This window comes from Cervus elaphus, chromosome 11, assembly GCF_910594005.1.
Source record: "Cervus elaphus chromosome 11, mCerEla1.1, whole genome shotgun sequence".
Classification (NCBI taxonomy): Eukaryota; Metazoa; Chordata; class Mammalia; order Artiodactyla; family Cervidae; genus Cervus; species Cervus elaphus.
This window is the reverse complement of record NC_057825.1, coordinates 8,038,853-8,059,044: the sequence shown is the minus strand read 5'-3', so window position 1 is coordinate 8,059,044 and position 20,192 is coordinate 8,038,853. Positions and strand designations below refer to the sequence as shown.

The window sequence follows — 20,192 nt, the reverse complement described above, 5'->3', positions numbered from 1 at the left end:
GACTCCCATCCTCAGCAGCGCAGCGAGTCCCCCTCTCTGAGGAGTTGCTGGTTCATGAGCCACAGGGCAAAGAAGCCCATGTCTGCTCACCCTGGCAAGGAGGGCAGAGACATCCATCCTTCATTCATTCACTCATTCCTTCAACATTGCCCTCTTTGAGCACCATGGTGTGCCCAGCCCTGCCTCTGCCTTCAGGGCAATTACAGTCCAGTTTGGTGAGGGAAGAGGGTGTGTGTTGTGGGGGGTCGGGGAGGGGACATAGAGGTTATCATGGCGGACTTTCTGGAAGAGGTGACATTCAACAGAATCTTGAAGGGGGAGTCCATCTGGGTTTTGTCCAGAGCCTGGCTGAGCTGGGGACAGAGTTCATAGGCCAAGGATTTGGAACAACTTCCCCTTTGGCCTCAGTTGATTAAAGACTAGGAGCGGGAGAAGGGTGCTGCTGAACTTCTGCCCCAAAGGAGTGGGGCAGACACAGGCAGGCTGGCCAGCCAGCTCGGAGCCAGACAAATGTGTCTGGGGGGTGGTAGTGCCAGGCCAAGGCATGCAAAGGGAAGCAGAGTCGGGTGGATTCTACCATGAGGGCCTGGGGCCCAACCAGGCCCCCCCGCAGGGTACTGCTCATGCTGCTGCCCCCACCCCCAACTCCGCATGCCGCCCCTCCCCCCACGCATGCCTGTGCCTCCTGCATGTCCCTCGTGTGACCGTTGGTTTTCCCCTGCCTCCCTCCCCCAGCTCTCCCAAGGAGCATTGCCTGTCCCCAGCCTGACTCAGGAGGCCAGCTGGCACCTTGGGCCCTGCCCTCCCCAGATTCTCCCCGGATAGTAATCTGCAGGCTGTTACCTGCCTGGTTCCCCACCTGAGTGTGCCTGCAAGCCTTTGAGAAGGCAAAGGGTAGCCCTGAGGATGAGTGAACGTTTGGGGAGCTAACTGTGCCCCCAAACAAAGGCCTCAATCGAATAGGTCTGTTTCCAAGATGGCTGCCAGCAAGATGGCTGCCGAGGAGCAGGCTGATTTCCAAGGCACTTGTGCTCATGGGAACTACCAGCCCCCATGAAGTTGCCCAGGTAGGCTAGTAAAGAGGGCCCGGACCCGGGAAGACCCTTGAATTGCCATTTGGAACCCACGACTGAGGGAAAGGGGTGGCCGTGGCTTGGTGCCATCAGCTTCCTGGGCCCCCAAGTCTTGGGCATTCTGTGTGTCCCTCCCACCCCACCCTGGATTCTGGTGGACTTTGGGTGCCCCCTGCCCATGCCCCCTGTGTACCTGGCTCTCTCCCCTGCCACCCTTTCTCAGCTCCAGCAATACCCCCGGCTGCGGGAGGAGATGGAGCGTATTGTGACCACCCACATCCGGGAGCGCGAGGGTCGCACCAAGGAGCAGGTGAGCCCACTTGGCACTGCCTGCTCTTCCCCGGCCCTGAACTCCTGCCCCTGGGCTCACCCCCTTCTTCCCAGTTAGTCTCTTCTGTCTGTCTCTCTTACACTTTCTCTCCCCACATTAACTTTATGCGTCTCTCTTACTCTCTTTTATTGTGAGAAAAAAATACACATAAATTTCACTGTTTTACCCACTTCAAATTGTACAGTTTAGTGGTATTAAGGACATTCAGATTGCAACCATCACCACCGTCTATCTCCAGAACTTTTTCATCTTCCTAAAATGAAACTCTGCCCGCCTCCACCTTAAACACTCCCTGGCAGTCCAGTGATGTAGACTCTGCGCTCCCAATGCAGGGGGCGCAGGTTTGATTCCCAGTTGGGAAACCAAGATCCTTCATGCTGCAAAAAAAAAAAAGAACAATGACTCCCATCCCACCCTCTTCCCAGCCCCTGGCAACCACCATTCTCCTTTCTGTTTCTATGAATTTGACAAGTCTCGGTACCGCATATAAATGGAAGCAAACAACAACTGTCATTTTGTGTCTGGCCTGCTTCACTTAGCATAATGTTCTCAAGGTTCATCCATGTTGTAGCACGTGTCAGGATAACTCTCCTTTTTAAGGCTGAATCATATTCAGCCCCATATCCATGTGTATGGGTAGATCACATTTTGCTTATCCATTTGAGTTGTTTTTTTTCACCCCACATTTGGGCTATTGTGAATAATGCTGCTATGAACACGGGTGCACAAATATCTCTTTGAGACCTTGCTTTCAATTCTTTGGAGTTTATTCCCAGAAATGGAGTCGCTGGATCATATGGTAATTCTATGTTTAATTTTTTGAGGATCTGCCATAGAGATTTCTACAGAAGCTGTTCCATTTTACAGTCCCACCATCTGCTTCTCAACTTTCTATACTCTGGTCATCCCTCTTTGGACCTCTCTCTCTATTTCCTGTTTCTCTGGGTCACCATACACCCCCGCATAGGCACCCCCCCTTCCTTTTATGTAGTTATCTATCAAATACTCATTCATTCATTCATTCAATAAGAGGCATGTTCACTGAGTGCTCCTCTGGGTTGAGAGGAACAGAAGTAAGCAGGCCCCCTTACAGCTCTCACAGAACTCACAGGTGAGTCCTTTTTCCTTGTCCATCTCCCTGTCATCCTTCCGTCTATACCCACTTCTGGCTCCCAGTCCCCAGCCTCATCCTTATACACTCCTTCTCCACAATGGTGCTGTCCTCAGTCACTCACTTTTTTCAATTTTAATTTTGGTTGTGCTGGGTCTTCGCTGTGGCACGCACGGGCTTCCCTTGTTGTGGAGCATGAGCTCGATGGCACGTGGGCACAGTAGTTAAGACACACAGGCTTTAGTTGCCCCACAGCATGTGGGATCTTAGTTCCCTGACCAGAGATCAAACCTGCATCCCCTGCATTGGAAGGTGGATTCTTAACCACTAGACCACTGGGGAAGTCCCAAGTATATGCATTTTCATGTTGTCATATAGTGCTCGTTTCAGCAGCACATATACTAAAATTGGAACAAAACAGAGAAGATTAGCATGGCCCCTGCGCAAGGATGACACGCAAATTCATGAAGCGTTCCATATTTTTCAAACGTGGCATTGAATTTAGTGTCATTAGCAGCACTGAAGTCTAAACATTTTAATAATTAATTGAAGTCATAAAATGTATGAATTAACAGCTTTTTGATATGTTGAAATGCTTCTATAAACCTATCTGACTATATGTGGAAAAGATTGTCAAATCTAAAATATGTATACATTAAAAAGCAGGAAATTGTACTAGCTTACCCTAAATTTCAAATCTTAGCTGATTTTTGTGATTTTATTGCTTTTGAGAGAAAACTTAATATTTGGCTGACTTTTTCATTGAAGAATTCATGGTCATTTTTTATAAGTGAGCTGGCAGATCAGAGGATGGGATGGGTGGCTCTGTGTTGCTGACGCACCCAGGCTGGTGGTCATGTGAGATAGTGGCTGCTGTTTTCCGTTATGGTATCAAATGGGATCTCACTTTCCCATGAATTTCTCTGCATAGTGTAGGCCTTTGCCAAATAAAACTGCAGTTTTTGCTGTTTTAGCCTAGTTTTTCACCCATCTACACTGGCTGATTTTGGACTCTTACCTAAGTTTAATAATAAAGGATTGTCAATTGAACAGTGGAAAAAAAAAAAAAAATGTCATATATTGTCAAACTGCCCTCCAAGAAGGTGATACACATTTATACTTCCATCTATGGTATGTCTTCCTACAGTTGTGCCCACATTGGTCCCAATATTTATTATTAATTTGAGAGGTCAAAAAGGGTCTTATTTTAACTTACATTTCTTTGTGAGCAAGAGGGAGCATTTTTTACATATCCTTATTGATTATCTGCATTTCTTCTATGGATCACCCATTCAGGTTCTTTGACTATTTTAGTTTGTGTTTCTTGTCTTCCATTTATTGATTTCTAGGAACTCTTTATTTATTATGGATACTATTATGGATATCTTTGTTTATTATGGTTTATAGATTTATTTCTTATGGATTCTTTATATGCTGCAAGTATGCGTCTCCCAGCTGTTCATGCATTTTAAAACTCTATGGTATCTTTTCCATTTACCTGCTGACCTGTGTATCCTTGAAGGTCATGCTCCTCATCGATATTGAGCTGGCTTACATGAATACCAACCATGAGGACTTCATAGGCTTTGCCAAGTGAGTGCTCCTTGGTCAGAGAAGGTGACACTTTGTGTGACTCTGTGTGTGTGTGTGTGTGTGTGTGTGTGTAGGGCCCAGGCCTGCTGAGGCAAGCTTCTGGGTCTGGTGCCCACTGAACAGTAGCAATGAAGCTGGGCCTCTGGAGAGAGGTTCTGGGACTCTCCCTTCTCTCCTTATTAGTGCTCAGCAGAGAAGCAACCAGATGAACAAGAAGAAGGCTTCAGGGAACCAGGTGAGTGAACTCCAGTGCCCCAGCCGGAGGGATGGAGGGTGCCAGATGGACGCCAAGCTCTGAGAGCCCCCTCCCCCGAGGGGAAGGGTCCCACAGGGGCCAGGGAGCCTGTCAGATGCCAGCCACAAGCCTCCCACTCGGCCTCAGTAACCCTCTCTCCTCTCTCCCGATGCCTCTCGTGGTTGCTATGGTTACCTCTTTGCAGGATGAGATTCTGGTGAGTACCAGGACTGGGGCTCTTGGTTTGTATAGTGAGGGGGAGGAGGGGACCCATTTGTAGCAGGGATGCTCAGGGGTCAAGAAGACACCTTTTGGTTTGAGCTGCTTGCACACAGCAACACATGGGTGTCCACACAGGCACTCAGGCCAGAGGCAAGACTTAGCCACACACAGAGTCCTACCAATCTGTCCTTTGGTGTGCATGAGCTAAGCATCTCCTTCATCCAGAGGGAGACCACATGGGCTGGAATGGGCCAGAATGTTTGGCAGAGACCTGGCATTGAGTAGGAGCTCTTTAATATCTGTGCAATGGATGGATGGATGGATGGATGAGAGAGAATGTTTTTAAGCTGGCATCCCTACCAAAGAGTTGAGGAAAGAGATGAATGAAATGTCAACAGACTGGGGCCTCCTCACCTGCTCTGTCCTTCAGATCTCTGCTGAAACATCACTTCTCAGCCCCAGTTGTACCCATAGCCATAGAGTCTGAGCTTTTCCAGAGGCCATAGTGTCTTTGTGATAATCTAGGTGTTTGTGTGCTTACTGACATCATATCATTTCCCTCTTGAGCCCTCTAAGGGGAAGGGCTGGGTCTGTCTTGTTTACCAGTAAATCCTTAGTCCCCAACACAGTGCCTGGCACCCAGTAGGTGCTCATTAGAAGGAAGGAGTTCATGCAGTATCCCAGAGCAATTCGATTCAGCAGACCCCTTGTAGGCTGGGCTTGCAGTCAGGCCCCAGGGGGAACAGGAGGTTCCCGGCACCCAGGCTCTGGAAAGGGGTTTTGGATGAGCAGGGAGGAGGGCAGAGCTGCGGTGGCTGAGGGAGCACAAAGGCTGGGAGTCAAGGCAGGAGCAGGGCACAGAGGTCTGCTGGTCAGATGCTGGAGATGGAGGGCCAGGGTATGGTATTCAGACTCAATTCCAAAGACAGTGACAAGACGCCGAGGGGGTCCTCTCCAGATGGGGATAGGGTGGGAGAAGGCTCAAGGGGGCACCTGGCTCTTTGTCCCTGTTAACCGCTAAGGCAGCTATTATCTGTGGTCTGCTGTGTGACTCGGGTTCTCCACAGGCTTCTCAGGGAAGCCAGAGATGGAACAGGAGGGCTGAGAGCGGGGCAGGCTTTTGAGAGCCTCAGAAGCAGGCTTGACCCCAGAGGGCTTTCCTGCTAGCCTCAGTCTCCTTTGTCTTCTCTGGATGCTCAGGGGGGAAGCCAGGGCAGCCAGGGCTTGGGGGAGGGAGTGGAAGCAGCTCCCTCATCCCCTCAGTCTGGCCCACCACCAGGGTCTAGTCGATGGCCCTGCCCTTGGAGCAGAATCCACAGGCCCAGATCTGTGTCAGTGGCTCAGGACGGTCCCAGGGCCAGCTGTTTCCTGCTGTGAAGAGAGAACTTTGCCCATTATTCTGGGTTTTCCCAGGGAACAGGAGTCTAGGCAATTTGTGCTCAGCACCCCCTACCCCCGCCTCCCACTCTACCACTGCCCCCCTTGTCTGAGACCTGGAGACAAAAACTCCTAGAACCCCACTGTGGCAGCCTTCATGTATTCATGCCACAAATATTTATTGATCACTTACTCACTGTCTGCGGAGCACACTGCCAAGTACTAGGATACACCAGTAGGGGAGAGAGTTCACAGTTTAGCAAGGCAGACTGACATCAACTTGTAATCACACACACACACACACAGAGATTCAAAATCCCAGTCATCATCATAGAAGAAAACGTCAGGGAGTGATGAAAGATTGTAATATGGGTTCTGATTATCCTGGGAGCCAGGGAGAGCCTGTCTGAGAATGTGAATTCTGAGCCTATGCCCAGAGAATGGAGTTGGATTTGCCAGGCAAACAGGAGGAAGTGCTTTCTAGGCAGAGTCAACATCAGCATGTGCAAAGTCCCTGAGACAAGTCTTTGAATAAGCTGACTCTTAAGCTGAGAAGATATACTCTGGGTCATGTTGCCCATTCAGCCACCTAAACTCAGCTTGCACACTTTTTAGCGCTGGGGAGCTCATCCCCTACCAAGGCCACCAGTTGCCTACTCAGATGGCTCCGACTGTCAGAGGCTCTTTATCCTGAACTGACCTCTGTCTTCTACTCTGTTCATTTGTGGTTCAAAACAGGGCAGGTCTGGCCCCCACCCTCCCTGACCAGCCAGGCCTCCAAGAGCTGAGGGAGGGGTGGCCTTTTGAGTGTCTCTCTTTGCCTACCCCATCTTCCATGGGGAATCTTGGCCTCTGTCCACTGACTTCCTGTCCCCCCCACCACCACCTTCCAGGTCATCCGGAAGGGCTGGCTGACCATCAACAATATTGGCATCATGAAGGGAGGCTCCAAGGAGTATTGGTTTGTGCTGACTGCCGAGAATCTGTCCTGGTATAAGGATGACGAGGTAAGTAAAGGGACATTTGTCATCAAGGGGTTTGTCTGGTGGCCAGAGTCAGGTTTAGATCCTACCACAGGCTTGGAGTGGACTGGACCACCAAATTGGCGTATTTAATATCTATTTCATTGATTGATTGACTTATTTTTGGTTGTGTCCAGTACTTAGTTGCAGTGCAAGGACTTAGTTGCCCCAGGGCATGTGGAATCTTGGTTCCCCAACCAGGGATCAAACCCTTGTACCCTGCCTTGGAAGGCAGATTCTTAACCACTGGACCACCAGGGAAGTCTCCCAACAGGGGTATTTAAAAATCCCATCAAAGAGTTCTGAGTGGAAGCGGGAAGTAAGGACTGTAAGCAGGCAATTCTGGGGGCTCATCCAGGCGGGATGGGGAAGATGGCTTGGCCAGATGGGGGAGCATGGGGGCTGAGCGCCCTAGAGAGGGTGAACAGGGGTGCTGAGCGTCCCTCTCTGACCCCACCAGGCCCTCAGCCTTCCTGTTTTCTTGCTCCAGGGCGTGCCTGCTCCTCTGTGGCCCCCACAGGCCCATGACACACACAGTCCAGCTGCCAGACACTGTTAACCCCTGCACCCCAGTCCCCCAGGCCCCGCAGTCCGAGCAAGATGCCCAGGGTACCTCCAGCCAGAGGGTCCAAGACCAATGGGGCCCACAGAGGCGCCACACCAAACCTCTCCCTGCCCACCAGGCATAGACCCCCCTGCCACTTCCCTCCCCGGCTGTTGGTCTCCTTTAAGAACCAGTCTATTTGGCTTCCACATCTGGATTCCAGAGGTGACCAGAGAGAGCAGGGAAGGCTGGGATGGAGTTGGGGGGGGCGAGGGGGGGCTTGTGGTAATGAACTCCAGCTGGCCAAGGAGTGGGGGAAGGGACCCTCTTCTTCCTGAGGGGGCCATTGAAGGACAGCGGGAAGCAGAGCTTGGGGTGGTGGCCTGCGGTTTTGGTCTCCAAGCCCCCCTTGGTGATCCCTGCCCCCCTCTGAGTTGTCCCGGCAGGGCCCCCCTCCCCACTTTGGGCGGGCCCCCTCTGTCGTCACTGGCGGGGGCGCCAAGCCATCTGGACCTCATTACCCCAACCCTGGCCTCTCCCAGAGCCCGGGGCCCCTTGAAGGGATGGAGTGTGAGGTGGCGGGGCACGCGGGGGGTGGGGGTCGCTTCCTGCTCTGCCGCCCAGGGAGGCTCCCTAGACGTGCGGTGGATGGGGGGGTGCCGACTGCTGGCCCCCACAACTCCTGGTGCCCCTGTGCTGCGGTTCCTTACACAGGGCCGGGGGACACTGTGAGCTGGGCTGAGGGCCAGCGACTGGCTACACTGTGGGGGAGGAAGAAGTATATATCTGAGAGGGGCCCCCCGGCCTTGTGCGTGTGTACATGGGGGTGTCTTTTGGGAGCTTTGTGTGTACATCTGAGTTGAGTCATGTGTGATGCTGGCACTGTCTGTGGGGGTGGGAGTGGGGTGGGCAGAGAGTGCTGGGAGGTGGGGGCCGGGTGGACGTGGCGAGTGGGTGTTTGACAGGAGAGTGTTTGGGTTATAAGCGTCAGGGCGTGTTTGGTATGTGAGGGTCTGCGTGTGTGTTTGGGGGCAGACCATGTGTGTCCGTGCTCAGTGTGTAAGCACCGGTGTGTATGTGTGGCGAATGGGCTCCAGGAGCAAGGACGTGCGTGTGGCACGCTTGAGAATATGTATTGTATGTACTGGGGATGTAAGGATGGGAGAGGACCAGAGTTCCATTGTGCGTGGGTGTGAGTGTGTGTCTGTGTGAGCTTGTGTGTGTGTGCGCACTTGTGTGTGTGCCTGGGACATTGGATGTGCGATTTAAAAATTGAATGCGGGAATGTATGTTTCTGAGTGGGGGTGGGTGTTGGTGCTGAGGTGAGGGTGCCTGTGTGTGTTGGATGTGAGTGGATTTTTTTTGTTTTTTTGCACTAAAACCGCTGGGGTCACGGAGGTGGTCCGGACATGGGGGGGAGGCTGATCTGTCCCCCTTCTCCACCCAGCCACCAGCCATCTGCTCTTCGGGACTTGGGTGGCCCTCTGGGCAGACAGTCGGTCACCCACAGCCCAGCCCTCACTGACCCCCCATCTTCTCAGTCTCCCTCCACCACCCATCAGCACCCCCACCCCATCCCGCAGCAGCCTGGCACCCCCCACCCCCACCGCCCTCGGTGCCTCCTCCCAGCCTCCACCCTGTGCCCCCCAAGCCCCCTGTCCCGGCTCCAGGCTCCGGCTGTGGGATGGCGGGCGGGGGTCGGTCCAGGTCTCCAGCGGCGGCGCCGAGGGTCTAACCCAGCCCAGCCTAACCAATGTGCAGACTACTGTACAATTTGGGAGTCCTGAACAGATAGTCTAAACACTGGGTAGACGGAGTGGAGGGGTCCCACGATCCATCCAGGCAGCAGTGTCTGTCCGTCGGGTGTGAGTTCGGCCCCGTGTCCCGGAGATGCAAGGCCCCCCAGCCCAGCCCAACCAGCCCGGGGTCCCCTCTCTGCTCCGACTCCCCTTCTGCCTCCTTTGACGTGGCAGGGGCGAGCGGGAGCTGTGGCTGGGAAGGAGGGGCCTGGGGAGGGGGCCGGCCTGCGGGAAGGAGGAGGCTGCTCCTCACTGGGTCCAACCCCAGGGCGGGTGGCGGCGGGGCCTCCCTCGAATGCTTCCAGATGTTCCCTGGCCGTGTGTGTGACTTCCTCCTCTCCTCCCCCAGCCGCCCTCTGGGGCTCCCGGCCACCCGCCTGGCATAAAGAGGGCTTTATGTGGCTGGATGGGCCCGGCGGGTGGGTGGTGGATGGGGGTGGGCAGAGGGAGGTGGGTAGGATGACACCAGGGCCATGGGGAGCAGGGTCCTCCTAAACCCAGCCCTGCCACCCACCCCCACCCCGACCCTGCCGCCCAAGATCCTGGGCGAGGCCCGGAGTCCTCCAAACCCACACCGACACCTGGCCCCACCCGAGGGCATGGGCCTGGTGGAGTCTCCAGTGGGCTAAGGGGTACAGGCAGCAGACACCCTTCCTCTCCTCCCAGAGCCCCATCCCTGGGTACCTCCTCTGAAGACCCCCGAGCTCCTCCCCACTGTCTGTAGGACAGAGCAGCCTACAGACTCATGTGCACATAGGCCTGGCACCCACATGCCACCCACAGATAAGCATAGCTCCTCCCAGACAATACAGATAAACCAGGTTCAGCCCGTTATGTAAACTATATGTACGTGTCCCAGAGGCACATCCGTGCAAACACACAGATATTTATAATTGCCGTGCACACCTAAAAAATTGTGCACTCGTACAAACATGCTCACCCACACGGTCGGACTGGCACCTCCTCAGGCACCCTCATGCACACACAAGGACACACGGGCACAGGGACAATGGTGAGAGGGCACGTGCTCTGGCGGGCATGGATTTGCACAAACACAACCCCACACCTTGCACACACTCACCACCTCTAGGCTTGTGCTGTGTGTCTGTCTGATTGCTAACACATGGGTGGCTGTGGGGAGGGGGCTGAGCCCGCCCTTTGAAGACGCCAGGCCCTGGTGGCACCCCCCCCCTTCCCTGTCTCTCCAGTCAGGAAATGAAGTCAGAGGCTTATCCAATGCAGGCCCCATCGGCCAGGCCGGGGGCAAGAGAGGCCGAGTGTGGGGGTCCCTGGCTGGGGCTGGCCTGGCTTGTATCCAGGGCTTGCTTGGGGCGGGATGTGGGAGCCAAGCTCAGCCTCGCCACCCCGGGCTCTTGAGCTCTGGCACGGATGCGGAGGTGGTGGGAAGGGCTTGAGCCAAGGTGTCCAGCAGGCCCAGGGCTCTGGGGCCAGGCTCTCACCAGATAGTGCCTGCGCAGTTCTAGGGGGCTGGTGGTGCCTAGTCCCAGGTGCCCACCCCAACCCCTCACCCCAGCGCAGAGCATCCTTATGGAGTGACGGGGGGCAGAGAACAGCACCAAACTCACCATCACTCCTTGCTCTCCCTCAGGAGAAAGAGAAGAAGTACATGCTCTCCGTGGATAACCTGAAGTTGCGGGACGTGGAGAAGGGCTTCATGTCCAGCAAGCACATCTTTGCCCTCTTCAACACAGAACAGAGGTGCCCACCTGCCCCCACGGGGCCCACAGATCCAGAAGGGAGAGGCACCTGCCCCAAGCCCCCCAGCAAGTCATTCGTTTGACAAACATTTGTTGAGTTTCTACTCTGTGCTAGACTCTTGTCAAGATCTCCTCCCTGGCCTGTGCTCCCCGCCCCCATTTCCTTTCTCCTTCCCACCTGACCTCCCTCCCTCTCCCCGCCTGTCTCTCCTTCCCTCCTTCCTCCCCTTCTGCAAGCACTTGGTTAGTAACTGCCCTGGGTAAGATACTGGCAGGACCAGGCCTCTCCCTTCCCAACCCAGGGCTGACTCTAATGGCTTTCTCCCACTCAGAGATGTGGATTCAATACAGCTGCCAAGAGGGGAAAGCCAGGGAGGGGGAAGTGGGGCTTGAGATCTAAACCAGAGACTACACTGTCATGGGTGCCCCTTTGATGAGGGCTCAGTCCCTTTCTAATAGACTATTTTACTGCTCATTTCACTGCTCATGTCACTCATTCTCACAATGACCCTAAAAGGCAGGAATTGTTCCTATTTTAAAATTTTTATTAATTTACTTGGCTGTGCTGGGTCTTAGTTGCAGCACACAGGATCTCCGATCTTGTGGCATGCAAGTTCTCTAGTTGCGGGCTGTGGGATCTAGTTTCCTGACCAGGGATTGAACTTGGGCCCCTTGTATGGGGAGCATGGAGTCTTAGCCACTGGACCACCAGGGAAGTCCCAGGAATTGTTATTATTAACCCATCTCCCAGATGAGAAAACTGAGGCTGGGAGAGAGGAAGGGACTTGCCGCAGCTGGGAAATAAGAAAGCCAGGACTGGCCCTGCAGGCATGATGACCCCTGTCCACGTGTGCCCTTAACTACCAAGGTGAAGGGGCTTTGCCCTGTCTCCCCTCACCACCAGCCCCACCTTGCAGGAATGTCTACAAGGATTATCGGCAGCTGGAGCTGGCCTGCGAGACACAGGAGGAGGTGGATAGCTGGAAGGCCTCCTTTCTAAGGGCTGGCGTGTACCCTGAGCGTGTTGGGGTGAGTGGCAGGGGAGGTAAGGGAGGGGCAAGCTGCTTAAAATAAGGGGTCCTGTGGGGGAGCCACCCTCAGTGATGTCAAGTCATGCCATATTTTCGAGATATTGGGCTCAGAAATAGCAGAGATCCTCCCCCTACCTGCCCCGGGGTGGGATCAGAGTTAAGCCTTCCTCCCATCCTTCTCCAATGCCATTTTACATGACCTTTCTCTGCTGCAGATGGCATTTCCTGTATCCCTTTCATATGATGGTTGTTTCTTGTGACTGCCCTCGCCTTTTTCCCCTCTTTCACTGTGACAAAGTCGAGAGTTGCCTTCGACTTGGGTGCAGTGCCCAGATTGCTTACTCAGTCCCTCCTCTTTCCTCTATCTGCTTCGGCTACACTCACTGGTGGCGGTGGCGGTGGTGGCAATGCTGGTGTGGTGACCTCTGTGGCTTTGGTATGGGCCTCCCAGGACAAAGAGAAAGTGAGTGTGCCCCTCCCTCACCCTCTGCCAGGCATCTCTAGCCTAGGGCCAGATCTGGTCAGGTCTTTAGAATCTGGAAGATACCTTGGAGATGTCCCTTTCATATCCTTTTCCTAATTTACGGACTGGAAAAGTAAGGTAAATTCTAGGTACTAGAGTCAGAGCCAAGATGAGGCTGAATGAGAGTATGGGGTCCTGAGAGGCACTAGGGTGGGCACTCGGGCCTAGAAACCCAGAGCTATGGGGGAGCCGGTGTCTTTGTATATAGGCCAGCTGCTTCTCTCTGTGCTCTAGCATTCTAGCCATCCTTGAAGGGGCTGGGACCCTGGGGATGCCTCAAACCTGGCTTTGAGGGCCCAGCCACCCTGATGCCCTCTGTTCTCAACGGCAGGCCAGTGAGACGGAGGAGAACGGCTCAGACAGCTTCATGCACTCCATGGACCCACAGCTGGAGCGGCAGGTGGAGACCATCCGGAACTTGGTGGATTCATACATGGCCATCGTCAACAAGACTGTCCGGGACCTCATGCCCAAGACGATAATGCATCTCATGATCAACAACGTGGGTTCACCACCAAGTGGGGGGCAGTAGGACCAGGGAAAGGGTGGCCAGCTTGGCCTTGGGTAGGCACAGGCCAGCCACGTGGGACTGAATCTGGGGAGGGAGGTAGGGGTCCAAGCCAGAGCTGTCCAATAGAAACGTCGTGTGAGCTTCACATATTACTCTGTAGATTCACACAACCAAATTGTTCCAGACATGCTTAAATTTTTCCAGGAAGGGCTCAGAATCTGCATCTTTTGAGAACTCCCAGACCATGTTTTGAAATACATACCCCCCAGAACCACTTCCACTTGTAGCTTAATGAAAAAGCATGGCCCTAGGGGAATTAGAACTGTGTTGAAATCCTGGGTTTGCCACAAATTCCCTGGGTGATTCTAAGCAAACAACTACCCTCTCTGAGCCTCTGTTTCCTCATTTGTAAAATATGGATAGTAATAGAATTGAGAAGTAAGTCAGTATAAAGTGCATAACAACACAGTGCCTAGCATGTAATAGATGCTCAACGTATATTTAAATAACAAATAAATGAGACACAAGCCAATGGCATAAAAAACCTCCACAGATATTCTCTCCACAAATATTCCAGAGCCTGGACCAGGTAACATTGAGGGATTTTTAAGAACATTAACCCACCTCCTAGACACAGACTTGTATTTCACCCAGTCCTGGCACACATTCACACCTGGTACTCAAGGGCTCGGAACATTTTAAACTGTCATCTTCCTTATTTTGGTCCTTATTTTGTACATGCCAAAATACGTTCCTTTGGTATGTATTTCCAAAGACATACAAGTCTTTGGAAAGGGTGTAACTACCCATTTTGAGCTTCCCAGGTGGCGTTAGTGGTAAAGAACCTGCCTGCCAATGTAGGAGACATAAGAGACGCAGGTTTGCTTCCCCCTGGAGGAGGGCGTGTCCATCCACTCCAGTATTCTTGCCGGGAGAATCCCATGGACAGAAGAACCTGGTGGGCTACAGTCCATGGGGTCGCCAAGAGTCAGATACGACTGAAGCAACTTAGTACTCATTCACCTCATTTTACAGATGTGGAAACTGAGGCTGAATAAAGCTGAGTAATCAGTCCTGTTGCCTGATATTAATAGCCCCTGGGTGTTCCTCCTAGATCTATGACCTGAACAGTTCACTTTTGTTCTCTGGATCATCTGAGAAAAAGGGCAAGTGGGGGAGGAGGGGAAGCAAGGGAGATCTCTAAGTTTAGGCAGTGGCAGAGTCCCATACCCGAGCTCCGATTCCTAGAAGGGCCGGGGAGGGGAGGGCAAATTGGTTGGTACAGGCCTCGGAGTCCAAGCCTCTCCTCTCTTTGCCCACTCGCAGACCAAGGAATTCATCTTCTCGGAGCTGCTGGCCAACCTGTATTCGTGCGGGGACCAGAACACACTGATGGAGGAGTCGGCCGAGCAGGCGCAGCGGCGCGACGAGATGCTGCGCATGTACCACGCACTGAAAGAGGCGCTCAGCATCATCGGCGACATCAACACGACCACTGTCAGCACGCCCATGCCCCCGCCTGTGGACGACTCCTGGCTGCAGGTGCAGAGCGTACCGACCGGACGCAGGTACCAGGGCCGGCTCCCACGGCCCCAAAGCCCCCCAGCCCGGGGCCCGCGGGAGGAGGGCCGGGACCGGGCAGTGGCGCGCCCGCGTCGCCGGGGTGGCTCCCACCTGGAGCGAGGGGCGGGGCTTAGAGAGGGCGGGGCTTGTCGCGGGGCGGGGCTTGCCGTGGAGTGCTGGCTGCCGGGCAGGGTGGAGCAGGGAAGTTAGAGCCTCTGGCGGGGGGCGGGCTTAAACACCCGAGGGAACCCAGGGCCTAGAGGGGCGGGGCTTGCGCGCATGGGCGTGATCGGCACCAGGCTGGGGGCGGGGCCTTGGTGTGGGGCGGAGCAGCTCATCTCTTCCCTGCTTGTCCTTCTGTTTCTGTCGCCCGCAGGTCACCCACGTCCAGCCCCACGCCGCAGCGCCGAGCCCCTGCCGTGCCCCCAGCCCGGCCCGGGTCGCGGGGCCCTGCTCCTGGGCCTCCGCCTGCTGGGTCCGCCCTGGGGGGAGCGCCCCCCGTGCCCTCCAGGCCGGGGGCTTCCCCTGACCCCTTCGGTCCTCCCCCCCAGGTGCCCTCGCGCCCCAACCGCGCCCCGCCCGGGGTCCCCAGGTGAGTAGGGGCTGAAAGCGATGGCAGAGATCGCCGGGCGGGCGTGGCCGGGAGGGAGGTGGGGCCGGATCCTGGAGCATCGGCCTGGGTCTCCAGAGCCGGGCCTCTCTGTCCAAGTCACTCGGACCGTGGGTGCCAGAGCCACTGGGGGTGTTGCCGAGGACTGGCGGAGCCTGCCCCCAGGGAGCGCTGAGTCCCGCAGGTGGTCGTTTCTGGGAAGGGGGCGGTGGGGCTCATCCCACCTGCCCTCTTCTTTCCAGCACTTGCATGGCGCTTCCCTCCTTTTTCACTCTCTCTCCCACACTGCATCCCTTCTTTCCTTTCTAGCCGCTCTCCTTCGATCTCCATTCCATCCTCTACTGCTGTCTCCCAGCCCCTAGGGAGCCTACCTCAGGTCTGAGGATCTGAACCCAAATCCTCTCTGGATGGGTAGATTTTGTTCACTTAACACTCAGGGCTACCCTGGTGCCCCCACTTCCCCAGTCCTGAACCTTTGGACCTGTCCTCAAGGTTGTCCGGCCTCTGTCCCACAGGAAAAGAGGCCAGGTTGTGACTGTGTGACCAGCAAGGTGTGTGATATGTGTGTGTGGGCGTGCACACAGGTGTGAGAGTGTAAGAATGGCACCCAGGCATGTGGTAGGGCATGGAGCAGCTGGGAAAGGGGTCTGGGAGCCATGGGAGAGCCTGATGATTTTCTTCCTTCTCCTTGCTTCTGGCCCCACCCAGCCTGGACCAAGGTGGTGGGTGTGAGGGCAGAAGTTGGGTAAAGGCTGCCGATTCCCAGAAATTTCCAGGGAAAAGGATTCTGTGTCATCCCTTGCCTTTGCCTACTTGACCCATGATCTTCTTTCAAGGAAGGTCACTCTGATGTCTAACTCAGTCTGCCCTGTTTCCACTGGCCTTGTTCTCTGAGGAAGCACACATCAGACCAATAGCATCCATTTATGTTTCCAGATGGCTGGAGGGGAGGGCCATGGATCTAACATCCATGAATCTAAAATGAAGCAGAGATGGGGCTTGCTCTGTGATGACCTGATGGCCAAGGTGGAGGGGTTAAAGCAGGCAGCATGGTGGTGTTCAGGGACACTGGACTGGAGTAGGCCTTCAGGCAAGTTGCTTTCCCTTCCAGGGTCTCAGTTTCCCTTCTACAAAATGATATTTAACATTCTGCCTTCCCAGGGTTGGAGTCGGGATCAGGGGAGACAGTGACTATAGATAGAGATACCACATTAACTGCAAAAGTGGCCATAGAAACTCTCTGCCAACTTCCAACCTGAGTTCAGATCTCTAAGGGTATTTGAGATGCCCAAGCCTGTGCTGAGGTGTGACATGAGAGCTGTAATATTTGGTACCTGCTACAACTCTGGTCTGACTGACACATGGGAAGTCATGGCCTCAGGGAGAGAGCAGTCTGGGGAGCTTCAGGCAGCTTGACTTCAGTGAGATCCCAGAGTTGATTGAGATAAGGTTCAGGTGGTGAAGAGCCAGGAGTGCTTTGGGGTAAGGAGCAGCAGGTGGGCAAAGGTTTAGTGTGGAATGCATTAAGAGCTGCTGGCCAGAGCAGGGTGCAGATAGAATGAGGAAGAATCGAGAAAGATTGCCCTGGGTGGGGTGGAGCAGGTTGGAGAAACTTCAAAGTCCACTGAAGAGGTTGTCTTGTTGGGACTCAATGCCATGGGCAGTAGGGAGCCACATAAGGTTCTTGGGTGGAGATGTGAGAGCGGGACCCTAAGAAAGCGAGGCCTGTCCCCTCTGGAGCCATGCAGGTGGCCCTCTGAGCACGCCAGGCACAAGTGTGCAGGGAGCTGGTGCCAATTGCCTCCTGTGTGCGGGCAGGCGAGCAAGCTTCTGTGTTGTGACCGCAGCGCTGCGTGTGCTTCAGTGTGCCCAGTGGCTGCATGCCCCAGATCCACGCTGCACGTGCCACTGGCCAGCAAGGTTGCTGGGCCTGGGTGGGGTTGGGGGGGCGGTGTATGCGTGTTGTTTGTGGGCATGTGTGTCAGCGTGTGCATGCGGGGCCATGGGGCCTCACCGCCTGTGTGTGCACGCCCGGGCGTGTGCGTGTGCGTGTCCCCCAACCCCAGGCCCCGCCCCGTCCGTGCGTGTGAACTGCCATGTTGATTTCGTGCTGTCTTTCAGAATCACTATCAGTGACCCCTGAGGAGCGTCAGCCACGGTAGGTACAGGCCTCTCCGCCTGCTGCATGAACGGTGTGTCTGCCCCCTGCCGCACCAGCTCCGCACTGCAGGGTGCACCTGGGACCTCAGAGGCAGGACCCCCTCCCTCTCCCTTCCGTAGCTCCAGACTTACTCTTTCCTCTTCCTGTTCTCGCTGCCAGCTGGCTCTCTCACCTCCCTTCTCAGCGAGCCTCGGGACTCAGCGCGGCCCACGAGCTCCTTGGCAAGAGCCTGGGGAGGTCCTGGGTCAGGCTCAACACCCAAGCTGGCAGCCCCCCGGGGTGCCCTCTGGAGCTGTCAGGAAGAGCGCAGAGCTCATGGTTCACGGTGTCAGGAGCAGGGAGCTTGGCGAGGGTGGTGTGTAGGGCTGGACTCAGGTGGCAGAGAGGCCTTGGAACCTCACCCTGGGGTGCCACACTCCTTCCCCAACCTGAGTGAGCCCTGCTGCCCGGACGGGGGCAGCCGACTCTCTGCTTGGGAGCTCTTCAGACCCGAAGAGTTTCAGGGCAGGGGAGGTCCAAAGTCCCACCTCCTCAAGCGTGCCAGCAGCTGAGCAGCAGTTAGGGGTGAAGGCTCTGATGGTCAAATGTTCTTGGAGGGCCTGGGTGTCCCATCCACACCATCAGCCCAGAGCACACTTCACAGGCCAGGCAGGTCTCACAGCCCCTTCCCCGGCCTCCGTAGTCTCATCACTCCAGCATCCTCCTCGGCCCCAGGTGGAGCACGCTAGGTAGCACGCAGGCTCCCCCCAACCTGGACCTGTTGCTCCTAGAGGGTGACCTACCCTTTTTGGCCAAAGGGGTGACAGTGTCTGCGGACCTGGGCAAGTTGGCTTCTCCGAGTTCTGCCAACTCACCCAGTGAACCCGCCTGCCGCTCTGCACCTGCGCTGACTCTTGCTCTTCTGCTTTTCCCCAGCAGGAAGGGCCCAGCCTCACCTACACGACCTGCGGTCCCCCGACCAGCTGAGGCTCCCCTGTTAGACTTATAAGCCTGTGGCCACTGGCATCCGGCCGCCTGCCCTCCCTGCCTCCCCAGGGTCCCTTCGGGGGACTCACGGGCTTTCCGCCCACCCAGAAGGGCCTCTAGTGCTCCCTCCAGCCATGCTGTTAGCTTTAGCCTCCTGGTTCGAACAGTGTTCTTTTTTTTCCTGTCTTTCTCCATCAGGTCTGGGGGCTGTTGCATGGGGCTCACGGCCCCACACCCCCTGAGGCTAGGGATGGCCCCAGGCCAGTGGGTTGAAAGACATGGGGAGGGAGGCCAGAGAAGAGGGATGTCAGAGGGGGCCAAGCACGTGTCTGGAGCTGTGGGTGCACTGCCTGGTTGGTGTGTGAGAGAACAGCGTGAGTGGTGGGGTGGGGGCTGCCCCCAGCTTTACTCCAGGCCCCCGTGAAGCTCTGGCCCCTGCCCATCTCCAGTTTTTTCCCTTCCACCTTCCCTTTCTCGTCTCTCTCCTCTCTTCTAGAACCCTTGCCCATGCCCTCGTCTCCCCCCGCCACCTCCGGACTTGGCTGCCTTTGCCTTACCAGCTCTCTCCTGCTTTTCTCTCTCCCATTCTCTCTTTGCTTTCTCTCCAACTGCCAGCCGATCGGGTCAGGCAAGTCCATCCCGTCCTGAGAGCCCCAGGCCCCCCTTCGACCTCTAATCAGATCCCTCCTATTCCTCGGAGACCTCCCTTTCCAAGCCTGCCCGGACGGCTGTTCTGTGACTTGACAGTGGCTACCCAGCCCCCAGAGCCTCCCCTCCACCTGTGACTTAGTCTGTTGTAGTGGTGAGCTGACACATCCAGGCGTGACGTTGGTGAAACTTCGTGCCCCTCTGTGGTCTTGCTCCTGCCCCGTTCTATAAATATCTATAAATACTCATATATATATATACAAACATAGCTATGGCCAAGCCTCGCCTCTGGTGTTGGGAATCAATCACCGTGCTGTCCTTGAGGAATCTTGTAGCCCAACTACAAGGGAACACTGTCACCCTGACATCCCCCTCCAAAGCGTCCCACCTCCAATGAGCCCCAGTGTCATGCCCGGCCTGTGGACAGCCAGCCCCCCTCTGCCTTCCTCCTGTCCCAACCCCCTCCTCGGGCGTGGGGGTGCTGTGCTGGCACCTATATGGTTCTCTGACCGCTACCAGTCTTGCTGTCTCTCGGCTGAGAATAAAACCCATTTCTGGACAATGGGGAACAGCGTGTCCTCTGCGGCCTTGTGTTCGCTGCTGTGGCGCTTGGGGGGAGGTAAAGGTTTAAACATTGCGGTGAGGGATGGGGAAGGGCCCAGCTATTGATACAATGCTTTAAGATGTTGGGGGGCGGGGAAAGCCCCATCCTTTCTGAGGCCTACTGGGAAAGCACCTGGAGTCAGCTGATCCTGCGAACCCTGCTCTGGCCACCAGGGGGCCCGGGAGGAGAGGCGCCAGCCGGCCAGGCACTGTGGAGGGACAGGGTGATGGAATGGAAAACACTTGAGCTGGAAGTCAGCACTTGGTGCTGTGGCACTCTGCTTTCCCTCCCTGAGATCAGATCCAGCTTCTGAGTCACTCCGCTATTAAGGCAGGACGGCCCCTGAGAGCCCCTTGGGAGTCCCCCTGGGGTCCCCCAGGCTTCACCAGGCAGCAATGGGTGACAGACCTCAAAAGATCTCTAACAGCCCAGCTGGACGTGCCCAGACACCCTGGAGATTGGCACAACCAGAAGCCTGCCCTCTGCTCGCATGGCCCGCTCCCTGTTTAGTGCTCATGGCACAGACCCAGGACCCAGTGACAGAAAAAAG

The 20,192-nt window shown here is 55.5% G+C and overlaps 1 protein-coding gene, 1 long non-coding RNA gene and 1 other non-coding gene across 22 annotated transcripts in view; 2 read left to right on the top strand and 1 right to left on the bottom strand.

The window, feature by feature from the left end:
• Window positions 1–19,607, top strand: part of DNM1 (dynamin 1) — a 44,206-nt gene extending 24,599 nt beyond the window's left edge. For 2 of the 20 annotated variants that reach the window (XM_043916749.1, XM_043916748.1), the window contains exons 11-23: window positions 1,297–1,383; window positions 4,038–4,108; window positions 4,292–4,343; window positions 4,549–4,560; window positions 6,836–6,949; window positions 10,917–11,026; window positions 11,943–12,054; window positions 12,508–12,519; window positions 12,911–13,081; window positions 14,417–14,658; window positions 15,030–15,245; window positions 17,385–17,421; window positions 18,340–19,607. In XM_043916749.1, the coding sequence (XP_043772684.1) occupies window positions 1,297–1,383; window positions 4,038–4,108; window positions 4,292–4,343; window positions 4,549–4,560; window positions 6,836–6,949; window positions 10,917–11,026; window positions 11,943–12,054; window positions 12,508–12,519; window positions 12,911–13,081; window positions 14,417–14,658; window positions 15,030–15,245; window positions 17,385–17,406 (1,221 nt within the window). In that variant the 3' untranslated portion in view covers window positions 17,407–17,421; window positions 18,340–19,607. The remainder of the gene's footprint in view (window positions 1–1,296; window positions 1,384–4,037; window positions 4,109–4,291; window positions 4,344–4,548; window positions 4,561–6,835; window positions 6,950–10,916; window positions 11,027–11,942; window positions 12,055–12,507; window positions 12,520–12,910; window positions 13,082–14,416; window positions 14,659–15,029; window positions 15,246–17,384; window positions 17,422–18,339) is intronic. The other 18 variants (XM_043916740.1, XM_043916739.1, XM_043916743.1 and 15 more) reach the window with 15 other exon arrangements.
• LOC122704085 lies at window positions 2,893–2,999 on the top strand. The gene has a single exon (XR_006343717.1). It is a non-coding gene; the product is annotated as a U6 spliceosomal RNA (small nuclear RNA).
• On the bottom strand, window positions 7,936–18,405 carry LOC122702852. Its single transcript, XR_006343353.1, has 3 exons — window positions 18,275–18,405; window positions 10,367–10,373; window positions 7,936–7,961 (listed from the first exon to the last, which is right to left on the bottom strand). It is a non-coding gene; the product is annotated as an uncharacterized LOC122702852 (long non-coding RNA).
• Window positions 19,608–20,192: the final 585 nt, after the last annotated feature.